The sequence below is a fragment of the Ciconia boyciana genome, chromosome 3 (genome assembly GCF_034638445.1).
Source record: "Ciconia boyciana chromosome 3, ASM3463844v1, whole genome shotgun sequence".
Lineage (NCBI taxonomy): Eukaryota > Metazoa > Chordata > Aves > Ciconiiformes > Ciconiidae > Ciconia > Ciconia boyciana.
In genome coordinates, this window is record NC_132936.1 from 88,328,769 (window position 1) to 88,347,152 (window position 18,384).

General features: G+C 43.0%; 2 protein-coding genes across 14 annotated transcripts in view; one reads left to right on the plus strand and one right to left on the minus strand.

Annotated features, from left to right (window-relative positions):
- CEP170 (centrosomal protein 170) overlaps nt 1-4,276 on the minus strand; it is a 106,877-nt gene extending 102,601 nt beyond the window's left edge. For 4 of the 10 annotated variants that reach the window (XM_072856480.1, XM_072856478.1, XM_072856468.1 and 1 more), the window contains exon 1: nt 2,982-3,172. The gene's annotated coding sequence lies outside the window, so the exon portion shown is untranslated. Of the gene's footprint in view, nt 1-1,537; nt 1,998-2,981; nt 3,173-3,809 lie in introns of those variants that run through there. The other 6 variants (XM_072856479.1, XM_072856476.1, XM_072856475.1 and 3 more) reach the window with 3 other exon arrangements.
- SDCCAG8 (SHH signaling and ciliogenesis regulator SDCCAG8) overlaps nt 3,317-18,384 on the plus strand; it is a 118,691-nt gene continuing 103,623 nt past the window's right edge. For 2 of the 4 annotated variants that reach the window (XM_072856482.1, XM_072856484.1), the window contains exons 1-3: nt 3,317-3,942; nt 16,669-16,848; nt 16,960-17,042. In XM_072856482.1, coding sequence (XP_072712583.1) covers nt 3,876-3,942; nt 16,669-16,848; nt 16,960-17,042 — 330 coding nt within the window. In that variant the 5' untranslated portion in view covers nt 3,317-3,875. Of the gene's footprint in view, nt 3,943-16,668; nt 16,849-16,959; nt 17,043-18,384 lie in introns of those variants that run through there. The other 2 variants (XM_072856481.1, XM_072856483.1) reach the window with 2 other exon arrangements.

Here is an 18,384-nt window from a genome sequence, read left to right on the forward strand (position 1 = left end):
AAGGAAGCTGCTCTCTGTAGACCAGTCCATTGAAAATGCATAGACACACAATGATCAATACCAGAACGGAAGCAACGCAGGCACTCGGTAAGAGCATTATTAAGCCTAATAGACAACAAAAGCCGCCCACAGGCTCACTTAGTACAGTGAAGATGTGTATCTTAGAAAAGATACACATATCTAATGCTAGCTCCCAGCTAGCAAATTTGAAGCTCCATCCCCCAGTAACAAAGAACTTTCTTCTCTCAAATTTCAAATAGTCTCCTGGTCACAACCGTATCAATTTTTACTATATTATGTAGCATGTTCTTCAAAGAGGGGGAAGTGCATGCCATTGTGTCCTTTTACAACCTCACAAGTGCTAGAAGCAGATATGAGAATTTCTGCAAGTAAATTCTGCTGTCTGCACAGATTAAATGCCCAACTCCCCTGTTCAAAATTTTCTAATGGAAAATCAGAATTTCACAGATTTTCTTGGGTTTCTAGATGAAGTAAAACCAATCTGTTTTATCTCAGTTCCATTCTGCCTGCAAAGCCAAGAAATGCAGCGTTGACATGGAAATTGTCTTTTTAGGCAACTCAAGGAGATACTATGGTAACAATATACATTAAATACCTTTTTCCTGCATTTGCAAGAACTGGAAATGGTACTTCAAAATCAATTTCTGCAGCTACTCATGGCTCAGGTTTCATTCTAGTCACTCAAGGAAGCTTCCTAGCTCCCACCTACAAGTGAACAAAGACTTTTCCAGTTCACTTTCATAACCTGGTTCTTTTCTGGCTTGCATGTTATCAACAGAATTATTAAAAAATTCTGCCTGCCAAGTCCGTTACAGCTGATGAAGCACAATATAGCAAGAACCCATTCTTCTTTGCAAAAGTCAGTTAGAATAGATATGGGAAGCAGTCACCTGTCAAAAAAATGCAGTACCATGATAAAGTAAGTTTGGTAACAACTTTTAGGTCAGAATGTTTCTCTTTAAAAGACTTAAAGAAAACGTTTTTATCTGGTCCAGTACAAATAACTTTTAGATTCTGACAAAATTCTGTGTATCCTCAGCTACATTATTCTCTCTATTCAGCCAGCCTTCCTGACCTCCTTCAGACAAAAAAAAAAAAAGCAAACAACAAAATGTTTACATGAAAGTGACAAAGTGTTTAAAAAAAATAATAATCAAACACGGAGGGGAGATTCTTTGAGGTATTTATGTCTAACTTTTTTCCCATTAAATAAAATTTAAAGTTGAGGAGCTTCCATACTAACAGAGTTCAGTTCCAGTAAGACAGACTTCTCAGCATCTGGACATAAAGTAATTCCCAGAGGAAATTAATCATAGGAAATCACAGCATATTTAATCATGTCTTAGTTCAGTTTACAAAACCATCCCATCCCATGTATCATTTTACACAGGCAAACCCAGGGCCAAGAACACCAGCACAATGTCTTGAATGGCATTCCAAAGGAGAAAAGATGATCACTGCAGTGCTAGAAGAACAGGCTTTATTCTTTCAAAGCAATTAAATATTTTATGAGTACCTTTGCTTTCACTGGGAAGAAAATAATTTCTTCAAAGTGCAGATCAGTGGATGCTATCTGTAATCTCTTGTCACAAGAACGCAATCCTTGCGTGTCTTCAACTCATTAGCATAGCATCTGCATCTCATTTTTTCCATAAAGCCGTAAGAACAGATGGACTAATTGTCGGCTCATCTTAAAAACGCCTCAAACAAGGCCCCAAAGGCTGGCAACCAGCGCACACCACCAGCCCCACTCTTGTCACCAGCGGGCTCCCCTGGGCTGGTGCCCACACCTACTACTACACCCAACGGCCATCGCACGCGCTTCTCCCAACCGCCGCCGCTCCGGGCTCGCGGGAGGCGCGCGAGCACCTCCGCCCGACGCCGCGCCGCGCGCGGGATCCGCCGGCTGCGGGATGCGGCGGGAAGGCAGCCTGAGCAGCGCCCCCCCGCCGGCAGCCGGCGGCGCGCGCAGGAGCGGAGGGCGGAGGAGGGCTCCGCCGCCAGCTTCCTCTGCTGCAACACGCTTTCTGCTCGAAAATCGCCATCGGGTTTTTGTTAGCTCAGTAACCCATTCGCTTCCACGCCAGAAAGACAAAGTGGGCCCGGCGCTGCTTCTCGCCACCGGGAACAAAAAGGGTTGTTCCGCGTCTTCCCCGGGAAGAGCCTCAGGAAAGAAAAGATCACGCCTTCAGGAGAGTGTTTTTGAATGCAAAAGACCCGCATATTCGTCGGTGAAAATACGCAATAAGAGAAAAGGCAAAACCGACTGATTTTCTCCATCGTCCTTCTCAGAAGACGTTATTTTAAGGGGACCGGGGGAAACACCGCATCTCAAATGAACGTCATCCGTGATTTTCAAATCTGGAGGAACACGCCACCTCCAGCCCGGGGGCAGTTTGTGAAATACGGGCAACCAAAAAAAAAAAAAAATTAAACCTCTGGAAACGTCCTCTCAAATCACAGAAATCCGCCTGCGGGAGGGGAAGGCAGGCTGCGAAGCTCCGGTGCCCGCGCCGCGGGCGGGCGGGTGGCTGTGCCGGCGGCGGCGCCGCCCCCGGCCGGGCGCCCATCGGGTGGCGGGGCGGAAAGGGGCAGGGAGACGCGGGCAGCGGGATCTGGCAGCGCCGTCCGCATCCAGCCTGCGCCGATGCCCTGGGGCAGCGGCAGCCCCCCGCCACCGGCCCCGCCGCGCTTACGAGGGGAAAGGAAGGCGGGGGCACGGAGCAGCCTCCGGACCTAGCGGGGACGGGGGAAGGGGAACGGGCTGTGCCCGGACCGCGCCACCGCCCCCTCCGCCGGGCGCAGCCCCCGCCGCACGGCGCCGGGGCCCGGCGGGCAAGGGCCGCCTGACACAATAGGCAGCGGGCGGATTGTGGGCCGACAAACGGCGCGACCCCGGCCTCTCTCCCCGTCACGGCTCCCGCTCGACCCGCGGCCAGGGCAGCAGCATCCTCACTCACCCCTTCGAGGAGGCTCGCCGCGCCGGGGAGGGGCCGTCCCTAGCGGTGGTGCCGCCGGTGCTCACTGAGCCGGCATCCCCGCGGGGCGGGGGCGGGGCGCTCCGGTCGGTGTCCCTCTGGCAACGGCTCCAACGTTATTCCCTGCACATAGCGGCTAACGGGCAGAGCGGGGCACGGCACTGCGCAGGCGCCGCCCGAGCTCACACAATGCGGGGGGGGTGGGGGAGGGCAGTGCGCAGGCGTCAAGGGCCGAGCGGCGGAGAAGCCGAGCTGCGCCTGCGCCAGCTCCAGACAATAGCTTTCTCCGCTCCGACCGCTGGGCGCCCACTGCGCAGGCGCCCGAGTACGCGGTGGCGGGAGGTAAACACCGCTTCCCGCTCCTATCCCCCTCGGCCATGACTGGACCTGCGCTACACCCAGCCGCTGCGGACCCGAGGACGTAGGCGGAAGAGCTGTACCGTGCGCAGGCGCGAAGGCAGCCGCCATCCCCAACAAAGGGGAAAGAACAGGCTGCGACCACCCTCCTCCCGTGCCGGCTGCGGGAGGTGGGCGGCTGGCGGGGACTCCACCTCCCAAGGCGCGCAGCATGTTGGGGCCTGTAGTTTTTTGGGCCTCATTTCCCCAAGCCGCGTAGCTGGAGGGCGTGGCGGGTCCCGAGCGTTGCCACGCTCGGCTGTGGTGGGGGGAGGCCGGTGGCGGGTAGCAACGGCCGACGCCGAGGAGCCGGAGTGGGTCCCCGCACGCATTGTGGGAGTTGTGGTTCTTCCGGGAGCCTGCGGCTGTTGCGGAGCGCGGGAAGGCGGAGCGGGTCGAACTACTGTTACTCACCAGAGCTGCGGGACGCCGCGGTGAGGGGCAGCGCCGGCTGCTTCCCCGGGAGCCGGCGGCGTCCTCATGCGGGCGCCCCGCGGGGAGCCCGCCCTGGAAGAGTCCCTGGAGCGCTACCAGAGGCGCCTCCGAGGTGAGCGGGCGCCGCCGCGGCAGAGCGGCGCGGGGTGAGGGCGGGCTGCTTCTCCCGCCGGCCGCTCTCGCCTCAGCCAGTGCCCCGGCGCGCTGCCGCCGGCCCCGGTTCTTTGGAGGGTTGCGCTGTACCCGGCTGTCCCCTGCCCCGCTGAGCGCCTGCGGGCGGGGGCCGGCGGGACGCCGGGTGCCCGGCGGGGAGCGTTGCGGGCCCGTGTGCGCTGTTGTGGGGGTGCGGAGCCGGGGGGTGTGGGGGCCGGGCCGTCCCGCCGCTCTCCGGGGCGGCCGGGCAGAGGCAGCGCGGCCCGCGCCGCTGTCGGTGCAGTGGGGCGGCAAGAGTGAAGCTGCTTCTGGTCCTCCCCAAACGCAATCGCTGGTGCAGTTCGTACTGCCACACGTAGTTGTCTGATCGTAACTTGGCTTTGATAGGGCCGCTGCCTCTTTTGGTGGGGTTTTTTTTTTTGTTCGTGTAAGAGTTGTAGCTGTGATTGAAACATCAAATTGTAGACAGGTAGTAAAGAAGAGGGTGCAAATTGATTCTTATGAGAGTGATTATTTCCCATGTCATAAACTGTTTTCACACCTGTCTTCTTATCCAAGAAACATTGTATATAGCGTGACAGAGAGCACCTTAATCTCTCAGCTATGACATCTGGGCTTTACCAGCCTTCAGGCTGTCTCTGACTAGTCAGTGTCCAAATTCTGAGGAAAGCCAGTAGATAATTTGTGGGTACGTCACCCCAGCTGGTGCGAAAGGAGGTTGCAGAGAGGTGGGGGTCGGTCTCTTCTCCCAGGTAACAAGTGATAGGACGAGAGGAAATGACCTCAAGTTGCACCAGGGGAGGTTTAGACTGGATATTAGGAAACTTTACTTCACCGAAAGGGTTATCAAGCATTGGAAGAGGCTGCCCAGGGAAGTGGTTGAGTCGCCATCCCTGGAGGTATTTAAAAGACGTTTGGATGAGGTGCTTAGGGACATGGTGTAGTGGTGGTCTTGGTAGTGTTAGGTTTACGGTTGGACTGGATGATCTTAAAGGTCTTTTCCAACCTATACGATTCTGTGAAAAAGTTGTGTTCTGGACACAATGCCTACATATCACGTGTTGTGACACTAATGCATTAAATGTACAGTTGCAATATAGGAAACATCATTGCAAAAAGATAAAACAGTGGAAATATTTTAAAGTAGCTACTTGATATTTGATTCTTAGCAAGTATTTTATATTTCCTTCTCAAAGTAGCGTCAGTTCTTTGCACTGAGGATGGATTTTATTTGATCCAGAAGAAAGAACTTTGAAGAATCATCTCTCTCTCCTTTTCCTGTGGATTAAGTGGGCATGTAGATGTTGCTTGGCACTTGCAGGTAGAACAGTTAAAATGACAAATATCAGAGTATCTTTTGATAGGCATAGAGTTCCTTTTGTGATATGTAAAAACAATGAATCAAAACCTATGAATTGCCATACATAGTAACGGGTAGTCTTAGTACTGTATCGTGTTTCCTTTTTCTGTGGATGTGTATGGAAAACCAATTTTCCTGTACTGGAGAAAAGGTAAACAGCACTGGACTGTCATGGAAGCAAAGGGTTTCTGCTATGACTTTTATTGACAAAGGAGGAGTGATAAATTAGGATTTTAAAACCATAGTTGAACGCATAAGATTTTGCTGCTTAATAAATCTTCTAATGGCAATATGTTTCTTCTTCAAGACAGTGTTGTCACTCACAGAGACATAGCTTCATTAGAAAGGCCACACTTCAAGGGTTTTTGTTCATTTCTGATGCACTAGAATAGGCATAAGTACAAGCTCAGCCAGTATGTTGAAAATTTGGTGTATTTCACAAGACATTTATTTTTAGAGTGCTTGTGATTATCTTTTACCTAGAATACTTTTTCAGGCTTGTTTGCTTGCTTTTATGCAGATCTGGGAAGGGGCTATGCTGTTATGGAAACATTTTAAAAATTCATGTTCTCCTTCTGTGATAGCTCAGTGGTTGAACTTCCTTTTCATTTTAGGCAATGAAGGCCAGTCAATGCTGGCATTTTGGCTTACTGGCAAGTGCAAAAGGTGACATGCGGGCAGCGGAGAAGGCAGATTTCTTCTATTCATCCTTATCTAAGGAGATGTGGAGATGTGTTGGTGTCTTTAAATTCTGGAGTGCCCAGGCAGCATGCTCTGCTCAACGTCCACCCTGCTGGGGCATCCAACCCCTGTTGCATGCAGTGGATATGTTGAGCTGCCTGGACTCCCTGCAAAATGCGATGCAGAATGCAGCTTCCTTAGGCAGTAACAGCAGGTGAAGCCAAAGACCTTTGGTCTCCAAGCCTACTATGTATTCCCATAATTTCAGGATGCTTAATACTTCTTTTTGTAAATGTTCGTGTGTGTGTAGTTTGGTAGGCTTGGTAAGGACTTTATAGTTCGTTCCTTGATTCAGACCTAGCTTGTCATGAAAATACGCTTTTGTAGTATTTTGCAACAGACCTCCAATCTTCCCGATTTTTGTCTCTTTGTGCGTTTTAAATGTTCCAATGGAATTTCTCTTTCAACTAGAAAATCTGTTGAGTGCTTGGGGACTGTCATATATATGGTGTCTTCATAGTTGTGACAAGCTTTTAGGCTTTTGATATGTGGAGTTTTGAAGCATGCCTTTGTACCAAGTTATCTGGATATTGTAAGTGACTCTTTAACTCTCTCATATCTTCAAAGGGCCTTTCTTAAGAATTTTGCATCTTGGGCTGTTTAACTGTGTATAAGACTAATAGCAGACCTCACCATATCAAATTACTGGATGCATATATTCTGTTCATACAACTTATTTTAATTTTATCTATTTCTGACTGGATCCATTATGTTTTTTAAATCAATTCAGAACATGACCTGGTGGCTGTTTCCCTTTCCATTCTGGGAAACATGGACTTTTTCCATACAATGCCAAGATAGGTTTGATTTCATACATCCAGGGGTGCCTCTCAGTGAGTAGATATCAGTAGGGTATTATCATGAATAACCCCAATGCAGGGCGATATAAGTTCCATTATGTTTCTCAATGAGCCTCTTTATTTCTCAGTGATGTACAATTTTTAACTCCTTTGACCTGTACAGCATTTCTCACATCATTACCAGTACCGTTAGGAATTTACTGTAGGAAAAATAGATCATTGTTACTCCCTAAGTTGTCAAACCCAATTCTTTACCTATTTTTCTTATATAGTCATACAGTTTGAGATTTTTCTTCAAATTCAGATCATCCCTGTCATCTGGATTCTGGAATTTCAGGTGGCATACCTTGGGCTTTATTTGATGTTTTTGAAATACAGTGTTCTTAACTGCCTGTAATCCTTGACATTATCTGGATCCAGGCTGATACATGGCAACAGATTATCACCACCTGTGCTAGAGATCAGAAGCATCATTTTACAGCCTTATTCAGTTTGATGGAAGGGTGCATAAGTTCTCAAAGAGTAATTGATTACTTCAGTGCAGTGTCCTTTGTTGTCCTTTGTTGTAACTTTGTTGTCGTTTGTAAAGGACACTGTTGTTCCCTTTGTTGTAAAGGGAAATCCCTCAGAAGATTGGCACGCAGGGAGCCCAGGTGTTCAGTAAACTGAGTCTACTGGCAGGAAGACAGAAAGCCAGACCAGAAAACCTGACTAAAACATGACTGGTCTTAGAGCCCAACAGAGAAGTTCTGATTAAATAAGAAAGGTCCTATAACAGGGCTTTTCCTGAATAGTCTAGACCTTGTATAATGAAAGTCTTTAACGTTGTGTGTAATACAGAGTTAAGAGGGTGGTATTTGTACAGTTGGGGTTATTAGGTTGGTATGTAAACTTTCTCACAATTGAGACCATTTCAAATGAACCTCAAAGTCTTCAGGAGATAATAACATTTCTAATAAAAAGTTATTCTCAAGGGAATAGAGGTATTTTGTAAAGGAGAATAAGTGCTGTGCTATTGTATTCACGTTAATAACTAAAAGTTGGCAGGCATAGTGTGAATGTCCAATGGGCCTTCTACTATACCAGGGCCAAGAGCAGAGTGTGGTGGCTTCCTGCTACTTTCCCCTTTTTTCCCAACAGCAGTAAATATATGGAGAAGACTCTTTAGAGCCCACTTCCTTGTTTCTAGCATTCACCTGGTTCCTTGAACAGAGAACTGTTAACTTATTTTTTTATGTTCAGTTTTCTGCCTGTTTAGTAAACAGCACTGGCTCACTTCTGGGCCAGAGTCAGTGTAAGAGGAGGAGCAAAGGAGGGGGAGACTATCCTTTTTAAGTACAGTGTCTGATGTAGGCATCTTTTAAATCTGCCCTAAGAAAATGTGGAAATTATGCTCTGTATTCCACTGCATTACTGAGTGCAGTGTCCTATGTAATTTCAGAGAATGAAGATGCAAGTTATAAGAGGAACAGATGAAAATACAAGACTTCTACAAATAAAGCTTCATTTTGTGGCTGCTTTATGTGGCTCCAAAAATAAAGTAGGAGAGATGTGAAGTCAAAGCCATCCTAGGAAAAACGAGTATGTGGCCCAGTTACCAGCTCTCAAAGTTAGCTGTGACGCTGAAGCAGCTAAGAATTAAATCGTAAATGGTAATCTATAACTGTAAATTTTTGGCTTAGGCTTTTTATTTGGGAGTTGTTTCTAAGTGTTCTGCTGAACAGAATACATAACGTTCCTTTAAGGGTGGAGAATCTGCCAAAAGGAACTGGGAAATGCTTGGAGTTTCTCACATGTGAGGGTCTCTAGACCTTAGGCATTTGCTTTATAGTCTGCAGAAAGGGCTGGTTTAGGAATTCATGACGATGAATGCTGCAGCTCCAGATAACAGTTTGCTCTTAAAGATGATAATTTGGTAAAAGTTGTGTTAATCTTAAAGGTCTTTTCCAGCCTAAACGATTCTATGATTCTATGAAAACCGCCTATTTCTCATATAATGCAAAGCAGCTATGAAGTCCAGGACACTAAATCAAATGGATCCATGATTCATTATTTTGAAACATCTGAGTGTTAAACATATCTTAGGACTTTCTGAGGCCTGGCTTATGAACAGCCTGGTATCACTCGTTATTGTTGAATGATTACATGTAAAATCCTAGCAGCATAAGTAATAATTGATGGGATACTTTCAGTCTCAAAGCTGCCACGTAGTATGTTAGTAACATGGTAGCATACCTGTTATGGTACTGAAATGGTACCCCAGAAGAGGTACATGATGTACTATTTTAGATTTCTAAGTGTCAATAGAAACAAAGTCAAAGTTGATATACTGTCGGACAGTAAAGTTTTCATTAAATAGGCATCATCTTTCTGTTTTCGCTAACAGGTCTAATTTTCTGTTTTGTCAGTTATTGTTTCACATAAATTCTACAGTGTTATTTTTTTAAGACCCAAAAAATCGGTGTAATTCCTTCTTCTCTAACTTTCTAGGGCTGTGTTCTGATAGGGAACCATGGGATATCAGAGAGTGACCTCTTTGTTGAATTTATAGCCAGTACCTTCTAGTCATCTTTCTGTAAACGTTATTAGAACTGGACCATTAGCTTTAGGCAACAGACTTATGGCAACTTTTTCATACAGTTGTACTTTGTTTTCTTCGATTTATGTTGCTTAACGCTCCTGACATCTGGAGTTATTTTCCATGTCTTTCAGGCAATTCTGTTGTTTTGGGTGGTTGGTTCCTTTGCTAAGCTCTCCACTAGCTCCCAGAGTATTTTCTATGGCATTTCTGAGTTCATGAATGAGGTAGCTTTGGTGCTTTCATTTAAAGGAGTGTTTTTCATAGACAGTCTTGGGCAGTGTCTGAAAAAACATCTTTTGTTTAGGCAATACAAACACAGTTCAATGCCTTCTCTGTTTTTTCTGTTTTCACTTCAGTGGCAAATTGTTCTTATAATGATTTTTTTAAAAATTTTTTTAATTTTTTTTTCTCCAAAGCTGATTACTATTTTGGAAATACAGCTACCTCTTCTGTGTTGTATTTTACTTTAGAGTGTCCTGACTCTAGCCTTTATCTTTTTTTTTTTTGACAAGTTGAATGGATCTGTAATGTGTCTCCAACATAAAAAAATATGTTGTTCAGCAGTAGTACTGACATTCCCATATAAAAAACTGTCCTACCAATTATATTTGTATAAAGATACTTCTCTGGAAAAAGGATACCTATACTATATTTTCAGGGAGCAACATTTAGATTTTGTAGTTTCAGTAAGTACAGAAAATAACGAGTTATCAACGCTTCTTTCAGGGCAGAGAAGTATCTTTATTCAGCATGTAGAATATATGGCATGTGCTTTTTGAACATTAATTAATGTTTCAGTTAGGGCCCTACTGGTTTTGTCTAAAGCATTATGCTTAACTGAACTTAATGTAGGCCAAAGTTGCATATGTTCAGATGAATTGAGGGGTGTGGGATAATGGCTGAGGTGACTTAAAAATTAGAACTTATATTCACACCTTTTAGGTAAGGCACAGCATTGAAGAAGCTCCCCAGGTGGAATGTGGCTGACATGTAAGGAATCCATTCCATGGGAGTTCCCTAGGCCTGCAACCTTAGGTGTTGGTAACGCCAGGGGAACTTGGTGTGCTGACTCTAAGAGGCGCTGCCCAGAGGGTGGAGCGGTGTGGAGATGCCGTGGCCAGGCTCTGCAATAATAGGGGAACTTAAAGGTGTCATGGAACTGATAAGCTGCATATTTACTACCCTGGGCCAACAGCCTGCCACGTTTTTGACAAAATGCTGTCCTTTTGGTGAACTTTGCTCATTATAACATCATTATAATACCAAAACACACGTCCATCCCAAAAGCTACCCGCCTCCAAGGTGCGACCACCCCTCACTGAGCTTGCGCACTGAATTTTTCTAGCTTATACCTTTAAAAGCGAAGTGAGAAAACCTTACACCAATCTTAAACAAAGGTATGTATGACTAGAGTCACTCAAGCTCCACCTGAAAGGTGAAAATTAGTATAAAATAGCTTAAGAGAAAGAATGTTAGGGAAGACACCATTGTGTACCATTCTGACGTTTGGGATCAGTCGACGGGCTGAGCCTCTCTTCCCCCCCCATTGGGACGCCTTTGGGTAAGAGTCGAACACTTGGTTATATCAAGTGCCTCCGCAGAAAACTTAGAAATCTCTCTATATATAGAGAGTCGCTTTATTATCTTTAACACGTTTGTGTCTGGCCGTGCTACTCATATTCTTGATATACGCGTTGTGTCCGGCCATGTTATTCATACTCATATTCTTGGTATTTGCATGTGCTTTGCAGACAGTGAATTTATCACCGGTAATGCAAAGAATCTGTGTGTCTGTTGCTCTAATAAACTGTGCTCTTCACTGCTCTGGCCGTGACCGTTCCTTCAACACGACCAGACTGGGGGGTGTAAAAATTAATGCTGTCGCCTTAGTGAAAGCTCTGAACTAAGAAGTGGCTATACACACAGTCCTTAGAAAATAAACCGTTGACCAAGTCTGAGACTAAGACTGGACCTAGCCACACCTAGACTCCTCTCTGAGAAGGAGTTTAGAAAGCAAGGGGGTCCTGTCTGAACCTCATGACTCAACGGGAGGGTTTCCCCTCCCAGCCACTCCTCAAATTCCTATTTGTATGCAACAGTAACTCTTAACGCAACAAGGGGTAGGAATATCTTTGTACCTAGAATGGCATGGTCTTGATCCCAGGTTAGGATCACTGGTTGCTTCTGTCTCTGAAATAATAAGCAGTAATGTATTTCTTTCTATTAGTTGTTTGGTCAGCTATGTCATTGCTAAAGCATTAGATAAGTTATCTGCCTGTCTCTTCTGGCAAGTACTGCCTGTGATTTATACATGATAGTTGACAACAGCATTTTTGTGGAGCAGTTTCATCTTTTTTTTTGATGTATCGGGTTTGATCCATCAGGTTTTGTTGCTAGCTTGTCATTTTTCATAATCATCTCAGATACTTTCATTTTCAGTGTTTAAAGAGCTTTATAGTAAATAAAATATATTTTTTGAAGTTTTCATCCAGATAAGTCCAATTTCATTTATATACTCAGCTGTTCCTATGGGAAGTAACACATCAATGAAGTTTTGTCATACAACAGAAATATATGTTCAGATTTTATTCATAAAGTCTTGTTAAGATGTAGAAAAGAAAAATGCTGATTGAATTTTAGATATGCAAATCACAGTACTGCATGCAAGCAGTTTTCTGCAGTATGCTTTTACAGAGGCCTTGTTTCTATAAAATGTACTGTTACAGGAATAACCTAACTGAAAAAGTTAGGTTGAATGTGTGAGCACTTAGAAATTAATAACTTCTAAATTCATCACAAAATTATCATGTTGTCTTTAAGCAAAGGTTCTTTGGTGTCCAACAGTTTGCATCCACAGAGGTTCTTTCTACTTCTTTCGTACTTAAAAATAATATTTTTACATTGGCAGAAACAACAAATGTATATCTTTCCTCTCAGTAAATTGTCTTCTTTTATCTTAATGCCCCAAATTATGTCCCTTATTTAGGAAAAAAAGTTATAATGTACTTACTCCCTTTTACACGTCCAGTTCAACTCTTACTGAAGTAAATGTTAGCTCTTTGGTGTCTGGTGAATGTAAAGACAGACCATCGGAAACTCCTAACTCCCAGTTTCCCAGTGGTGAGTGTTTTGCTTATGGCAGCAACTTCTGTAATTTAGAAATCGGCAAGTTTTTAAGAAACTTTGGCAAATATGTGATGAAGCTTTCAAAAATGTGGTAACATTATTCCAGAGGCAGGAAAGCGTAGTCAAGTAGACATCAGTGCGCCATTGATAATTATTTTAATGTGTTTCACTACAACTGCCCAGTATATTTATAGAAGAAGAGGATATAGCATAAGAAGATCTGTGTTATCTTTGAGGATAAAGTAGTAGCTTGGAGTTCAGAAGCTATAATATTACGAAGGGAGAGAAGTTCTGGGAAAAACTGTATATGGGCCTGTTTGGTTTGTTGTTCTTTGCTGGCTATGGAGCAAACGTTGATACTCTGGGGTTTTGTGACAGAGGTCTACAGTGAATAGGGAAATGAAGGAATTTTATTGCTATCAGATGACACACCACATAATAACTTAACTGACAGTGAACACTTCTTGGCATCAACTAGTTGCAACATAGTTTGCTAAATATTTAAGCCATTGCATCAGTGAGATACTTCTACCATTTCTCAATTAGCTCTCCCACTCACATAGCATCCTGGAACGCTCAAGAATGGATTAATAGCTTAAGTATGCCAATAGAGAAATATTTGACCTAAACCCCTATTTTCTGAGTGATTGCCTTGTGAACTGTATTTGGGTTTATTATAATAAATTATGACTATTTAAAATGTGCTTTTTATGTCATCTTTTACATTGACTTTGTTAAAGGATGGAGTACCCGAAAATCAAAAGAGGTGATGCTAGTCATAAGATGACTTGGCTTTAAAAATAAGTGCTGAGAGAAGATTAATAGGTCAGAAGTGGGTCAGGTTTTTATTAAAAACTAGCATTGCTAAAAAGTGAGTGACGGCTGGCATACTGGACTGAGAACCATGTTCTTAAATATAATGCTTTTTTTGAGGGTATTTATATGTTATAAGCTAGCGGTAAGTTATAACCAAGCAGAGAAAAAGACTGAAAAGGACTGTGAAAACTATTACAGTGGGAGAAAAAAAACCAATTTCCCAACTTCAGTCAACAAGATGTGAACTTGAAAAAGATAGATAAAGCAAAGGCAGAAATACATATCTAGCTTTATTTCTCTGACTTGACCTGCTATTCACCTTTTCATTTGGAAGAAAGGAGCTATTAACATCTATAACGAGCAGCATATATTATACTCTGAGGCATGTCTTCTGAATTTTACCTAGCAAATGCTTAACTATGATTTTTTTTTTAAGCTTTTTTTGCCTATGAGGAAAAAATATTTTCAGTTAGTTATTTATGCATCATATCAATTTACAGATTAGAAACATATAAGAATAAATGAAGGACATTGTGGTTTAACCCCAGCCGGCAACTAAGCACCACACAACTGCTCACTTACTCCCCCCTGATGGGATGAGGGAGAGAACTGGTAGAGTAAAAGTGAGAGAACTTGTTGAGATAAAGACAGTTTAATAGGTAAAGCAAAAGCTGCACACGCAAGCAAAGCAAGGAATTCATTCACTCCTTCCCATGGGCAGGCAGGTGTTCAGCCATCTCCAGGAAAGCAGGGCTCCATCATGGGTAACGGTTACTTGGGAAGACAAACGCCATCACTCTGAACATCCCCCCCTTCCTTCTTCTTCCCCAGCTTTATATGCTTAGCATGACGCCATATGGTGTGGAATGTCCCTTTGGTCAGTTGGGGTCAGCTGTCCCAGCTGTGTCCCCTCCCAGCTCCCTGTGCACCCCCAGCCTCCTCGCTGGTGGGGTGGGGTGAGAAGCAGAAAAGGCCTTGACTCTGTGTAAGCACTGCTCAGCAGTAACGAAAACATCCCTGTATTATCAACACTGTTTTCAGCACAAATCCAAAACATAGCCCCATAGTAGCTACTGTGAAGAAAAATAACCTATCCCAGCCAAAGCCAGCACAGGCACGTATACTGGAAAGCTTGCCATTTTTCTGTTTGTAGCAGTTGCTCCAATAAAGGATTTTACCTTATAAGCTTTGTCTCGCAAGAGTGAAATTCCTGTTCTGTGAGCATCTATACCTAAATGTTTCATATGCAGTCCTAGAGGAGAACAGCCCTCCAAAGCATTCAGGGCTAAATGAAGAAAATAGCTATGACTTTATGTATCTGAAAGTCAAGTAAGGTTTTGAGAGTATGGGGTTTTGTTTTGTTTTAAATTATTAATAACTGTTAACTTTAATGAAGCTTTTCTGATTCAGAGTAGTTTTGACTCGTAGTCATAAATGACTGTGGCATTACTTTGGAGAAACAGAAAAGAAGCATGTCGTCTTATATTCCTGATAAAGGGGCTGTGAATCGTGATGGAGGACTGTCTCACCGAGCATGTACGCTCTGCGAGTGATGTCTGGGTCATTTTCTTGGTTCACTTGGTATTACAGTACAACCTAGAGATCCTGCTTTGTTGAACATTTGTCCTGGTTTTGGCTGGGATAGAGTTAATTTTCTTCCTAGTAGCTGGTATAGTGCCATGTTTTGGATTTAATCTGAGAATAATGTTGATAACACACTGATGTTTTAGTTGTTGCTAAGTAATGCTTACACTAGTCAAGGCCTTTTCAGCTTCCCCTGCTCTGCCAGGTGCACAAGAAGCTGGGAGGGAGCACAGCCAGACTGGCCAAAGGGCTATTCCATACCATATGGCGTTGTGCTCAGTATATAAACCTAACGGAGTTGGCTGTGGGGCAGCAGTCACTGCTCAGGGACAGGCTGGGCATCAGTCAGTGGGTGGAGAGCAATTGCATTGTCCATCACATGTTTTGTACATTCTTTTATCATTATTTTCTCTTCCTCTGCTGTCCTATTAAACTGTCTTTATCTCAACCCACAGGTTTTACTTTTTTTTTCTGATTCTCTCCCCCATCCCATTGGTGGGGGAGGGTGAGCAAGCAGCTGTGTGGTACTTGGTTGCCATCTGAGGTTAAACCATGACACGTTGCATAAAGCCATACTACTTAGGTTGCTACTCTGTCTTTTCTAGTTAGTATATACATTGCTTAAAGGGAAGAGAAATTAAATACTCATCTCCATTTGTACATAGGCAGTTGAAAAAAAGAAGTAATAAATGAATTGCTTGAGGTCCCACAGTGTGAACCAGAAGTATCGTTATCTGAAACCAAGCCCATATTTTCTGATTCCCAATCCAGTTGTCATCTCTTAGCTGCAAATGTCTCAAGTTTCTTTTCTGGCGTATCGGAAATGTTCAGCTGTATCAGAGTGATATGGCATTTATGATTGGAAAGTTTTTGATTTTTATGAAGTCAGATGAATCAAATAAAAAAAGGGAATATAAGATAAAATATATTGAAAATGAGAAAAGACAGTTACTGTATCACCCTCTAGTAAATCTCTTAGTTCTTGAAAGGGTTCATAAAAACATTTGTATTTATCTGGAAAGAGTTTTTTGCTGTTTTTTTTTCCAGAATGATGAGTGTTGTTATTTATTTTTCACACTTGTTTAGAAGTCATCAGTCTTTATTTAATCACTGTTTTATGTTAGGTTGGTTTGCTGAGTTTTTACTTCATTTACTCAGGTTTTTTTTGGTTGTGCTATGCATTGCTTTGTCATGTGTGGTGGCATTAGAATTCAAAAATATTGTTCTTGGTGCCTGATCCTACACATTGTATGAAATATAGCATGAGTTTTAGGTTCACTGAAAAGTCTTGAAGCTGTGTATGCTAGGAAATATTTTAGGGTCATATTTTAGGGTCAAGTATATTGTTAACAGTTGAAACTTTGTCTCTGCTGGAGATTTCTAATAGTAACTACTTGTGCTGCTGCAGAGTCCTAATGTATTGACAGGCTAAGATGCTATTTATAGGTTCTTCTTTGAAAATATAGTAAATATTTCTTCTGCAAATTGTGACATACAGTAGTTGCTTTGGCTGTTTGCATTAGGTACTTGCTTCCAGTGGCTGAGTTTAGATCGAGTCAAGCTAGACAGATGCCGAATGCTTTTAGTTCTCCCATTTTTTTTGCAGATTTAAAATATCAATCAGTAAATACTTTCTTTTATGCTGTTTATTGTGCCTAATGATGTGATTTTTTTTAGAGCGTGCTAGTGAAAGCATTCATCAACTGAAATACGCCTTGGAGGAAAGACAGTTTGCAAAGGGTGATGGTGAAGATGGATTTGACCAGTCCTCTGTGGACAAGGGCAGTGATGATGTGGACAGGGGCAATGATGACAGTGGGAATGCAGCCTGGCAGGAACTGCAGCACAGTCACGCAGGTAAGATTACTTTGGAAGCAAATAGTTTAAAAATTTTTAGAAATTATACTGATTTCAATGAAAAAAGTAAATATTGTTTGGTTATAATAAACGTTTTTTATCTCTTTCTAGTTAATCAACTTAAAATTTTATTGCAACATCAAGAAAGAATGGAAAGTGAAGTCTCTCTGTCAATGAGGAAGTTGTCATTTTGTGTATGTTTCTTCTCCTTGTTTCTTTTGTGTTGTTTGAATGAGCGGCATGCATAATGAGATCAGTTTTCTAGTATCCAGGAAGAAAAAGAAGCACTGAATCATTTTTATGTTCTGAAATACAGGGGATTCTTGAGGCTGTGGCCAGAACTTGGTATGCTTATGACCATAGCAGAAGAAAAAGAAATCTCTAATACAGGATTTAGATCTTTCTCCTCTTTTGTTGACCATGCAGTGTGGGTCAGAGTCCACATTGCTTTTGGCTTTCTCATCTTTTTCTTTCCACCAAAAGTTCATCCTTTTTGTTTTGGAAACAGTTGGGATCTACTACATGGACAAATTTTCATAAAAGCAGCCTCTGCTTTCCTTTGAGTATACTTTAAGGATTCTGGAAGGCTTTCTTACGTTGTAACCATGCTTTTTGTTGAGAGCATTAGAGATGTTCATGTAACAACACGTTTTCTAGCTCTCTGCCAAAATGCAGTGGTCTCTGTCAAAGTTAGTTTACATCCTTACATGGGCTTCTCAGATTTAGCCTTCTTGCAGCAGAACTGCACCAAAGTACATGCAATCAACAGTTCAGTTACTAGTATCTGGCAGTTGCTCTGTATCCCTAAAGGACAGTAATTTAAAGGCATTGTTCCAGTTTTATATTTTGATGGCCTCCACTGACTACTTTGGTTTATACTAAACAAGACAAGCAGCTCTTTGGTGACAAAGTTGAGATAGCAGCAGAACAATCTGAAGCCTATTATCCTGCTGTGTTGCCTTGAGCCTGTGTAATGAGCCTAGCTCTACTGTTCTGACATGGAGAAATTTTATTTAAAGTTCAACTTTTCTGAGTATTCTAAAATCCATGAGTTTAGTCTGATTGTCCTGCCAGGTACTTTTGCCCCATAATGGTGCAGGATAGAATTAGTGTTTTGTAGCTCAAGGGAACAGTCCGTCATTGGTTGATCTTGACATGACATGAATCAGTATCAATTTGTTTAGCCTTTGGAGGGGAGGGAAAGCATCTTTTACTCCATCTTTGTCAAAGTTTTCTACTTATATTGTGAAATTTTAGTAGAGTGGAAAAATTCAGAAAATAGGATACTTTTTCTAAGAAACACATGATAGTGACTTCAGGGAGTGGATTAAAGGATAGAGGAGTAAACAGAGAAAAGATGGGGATTTACTGTATTGATAGGGCATTGTCCCATTTCTTCCTCTTGAAGTTTCCAATGAGAGGAATTCTGTGAAGTGGTGGCCATATTCTCCTTTTCAGCTGTCCTCCATCTGCTTGCTAACCAGGATGTGAAAGTATTCTGAAGACAGACCAAGTGTAAAGCTCAAAAAATGTGGA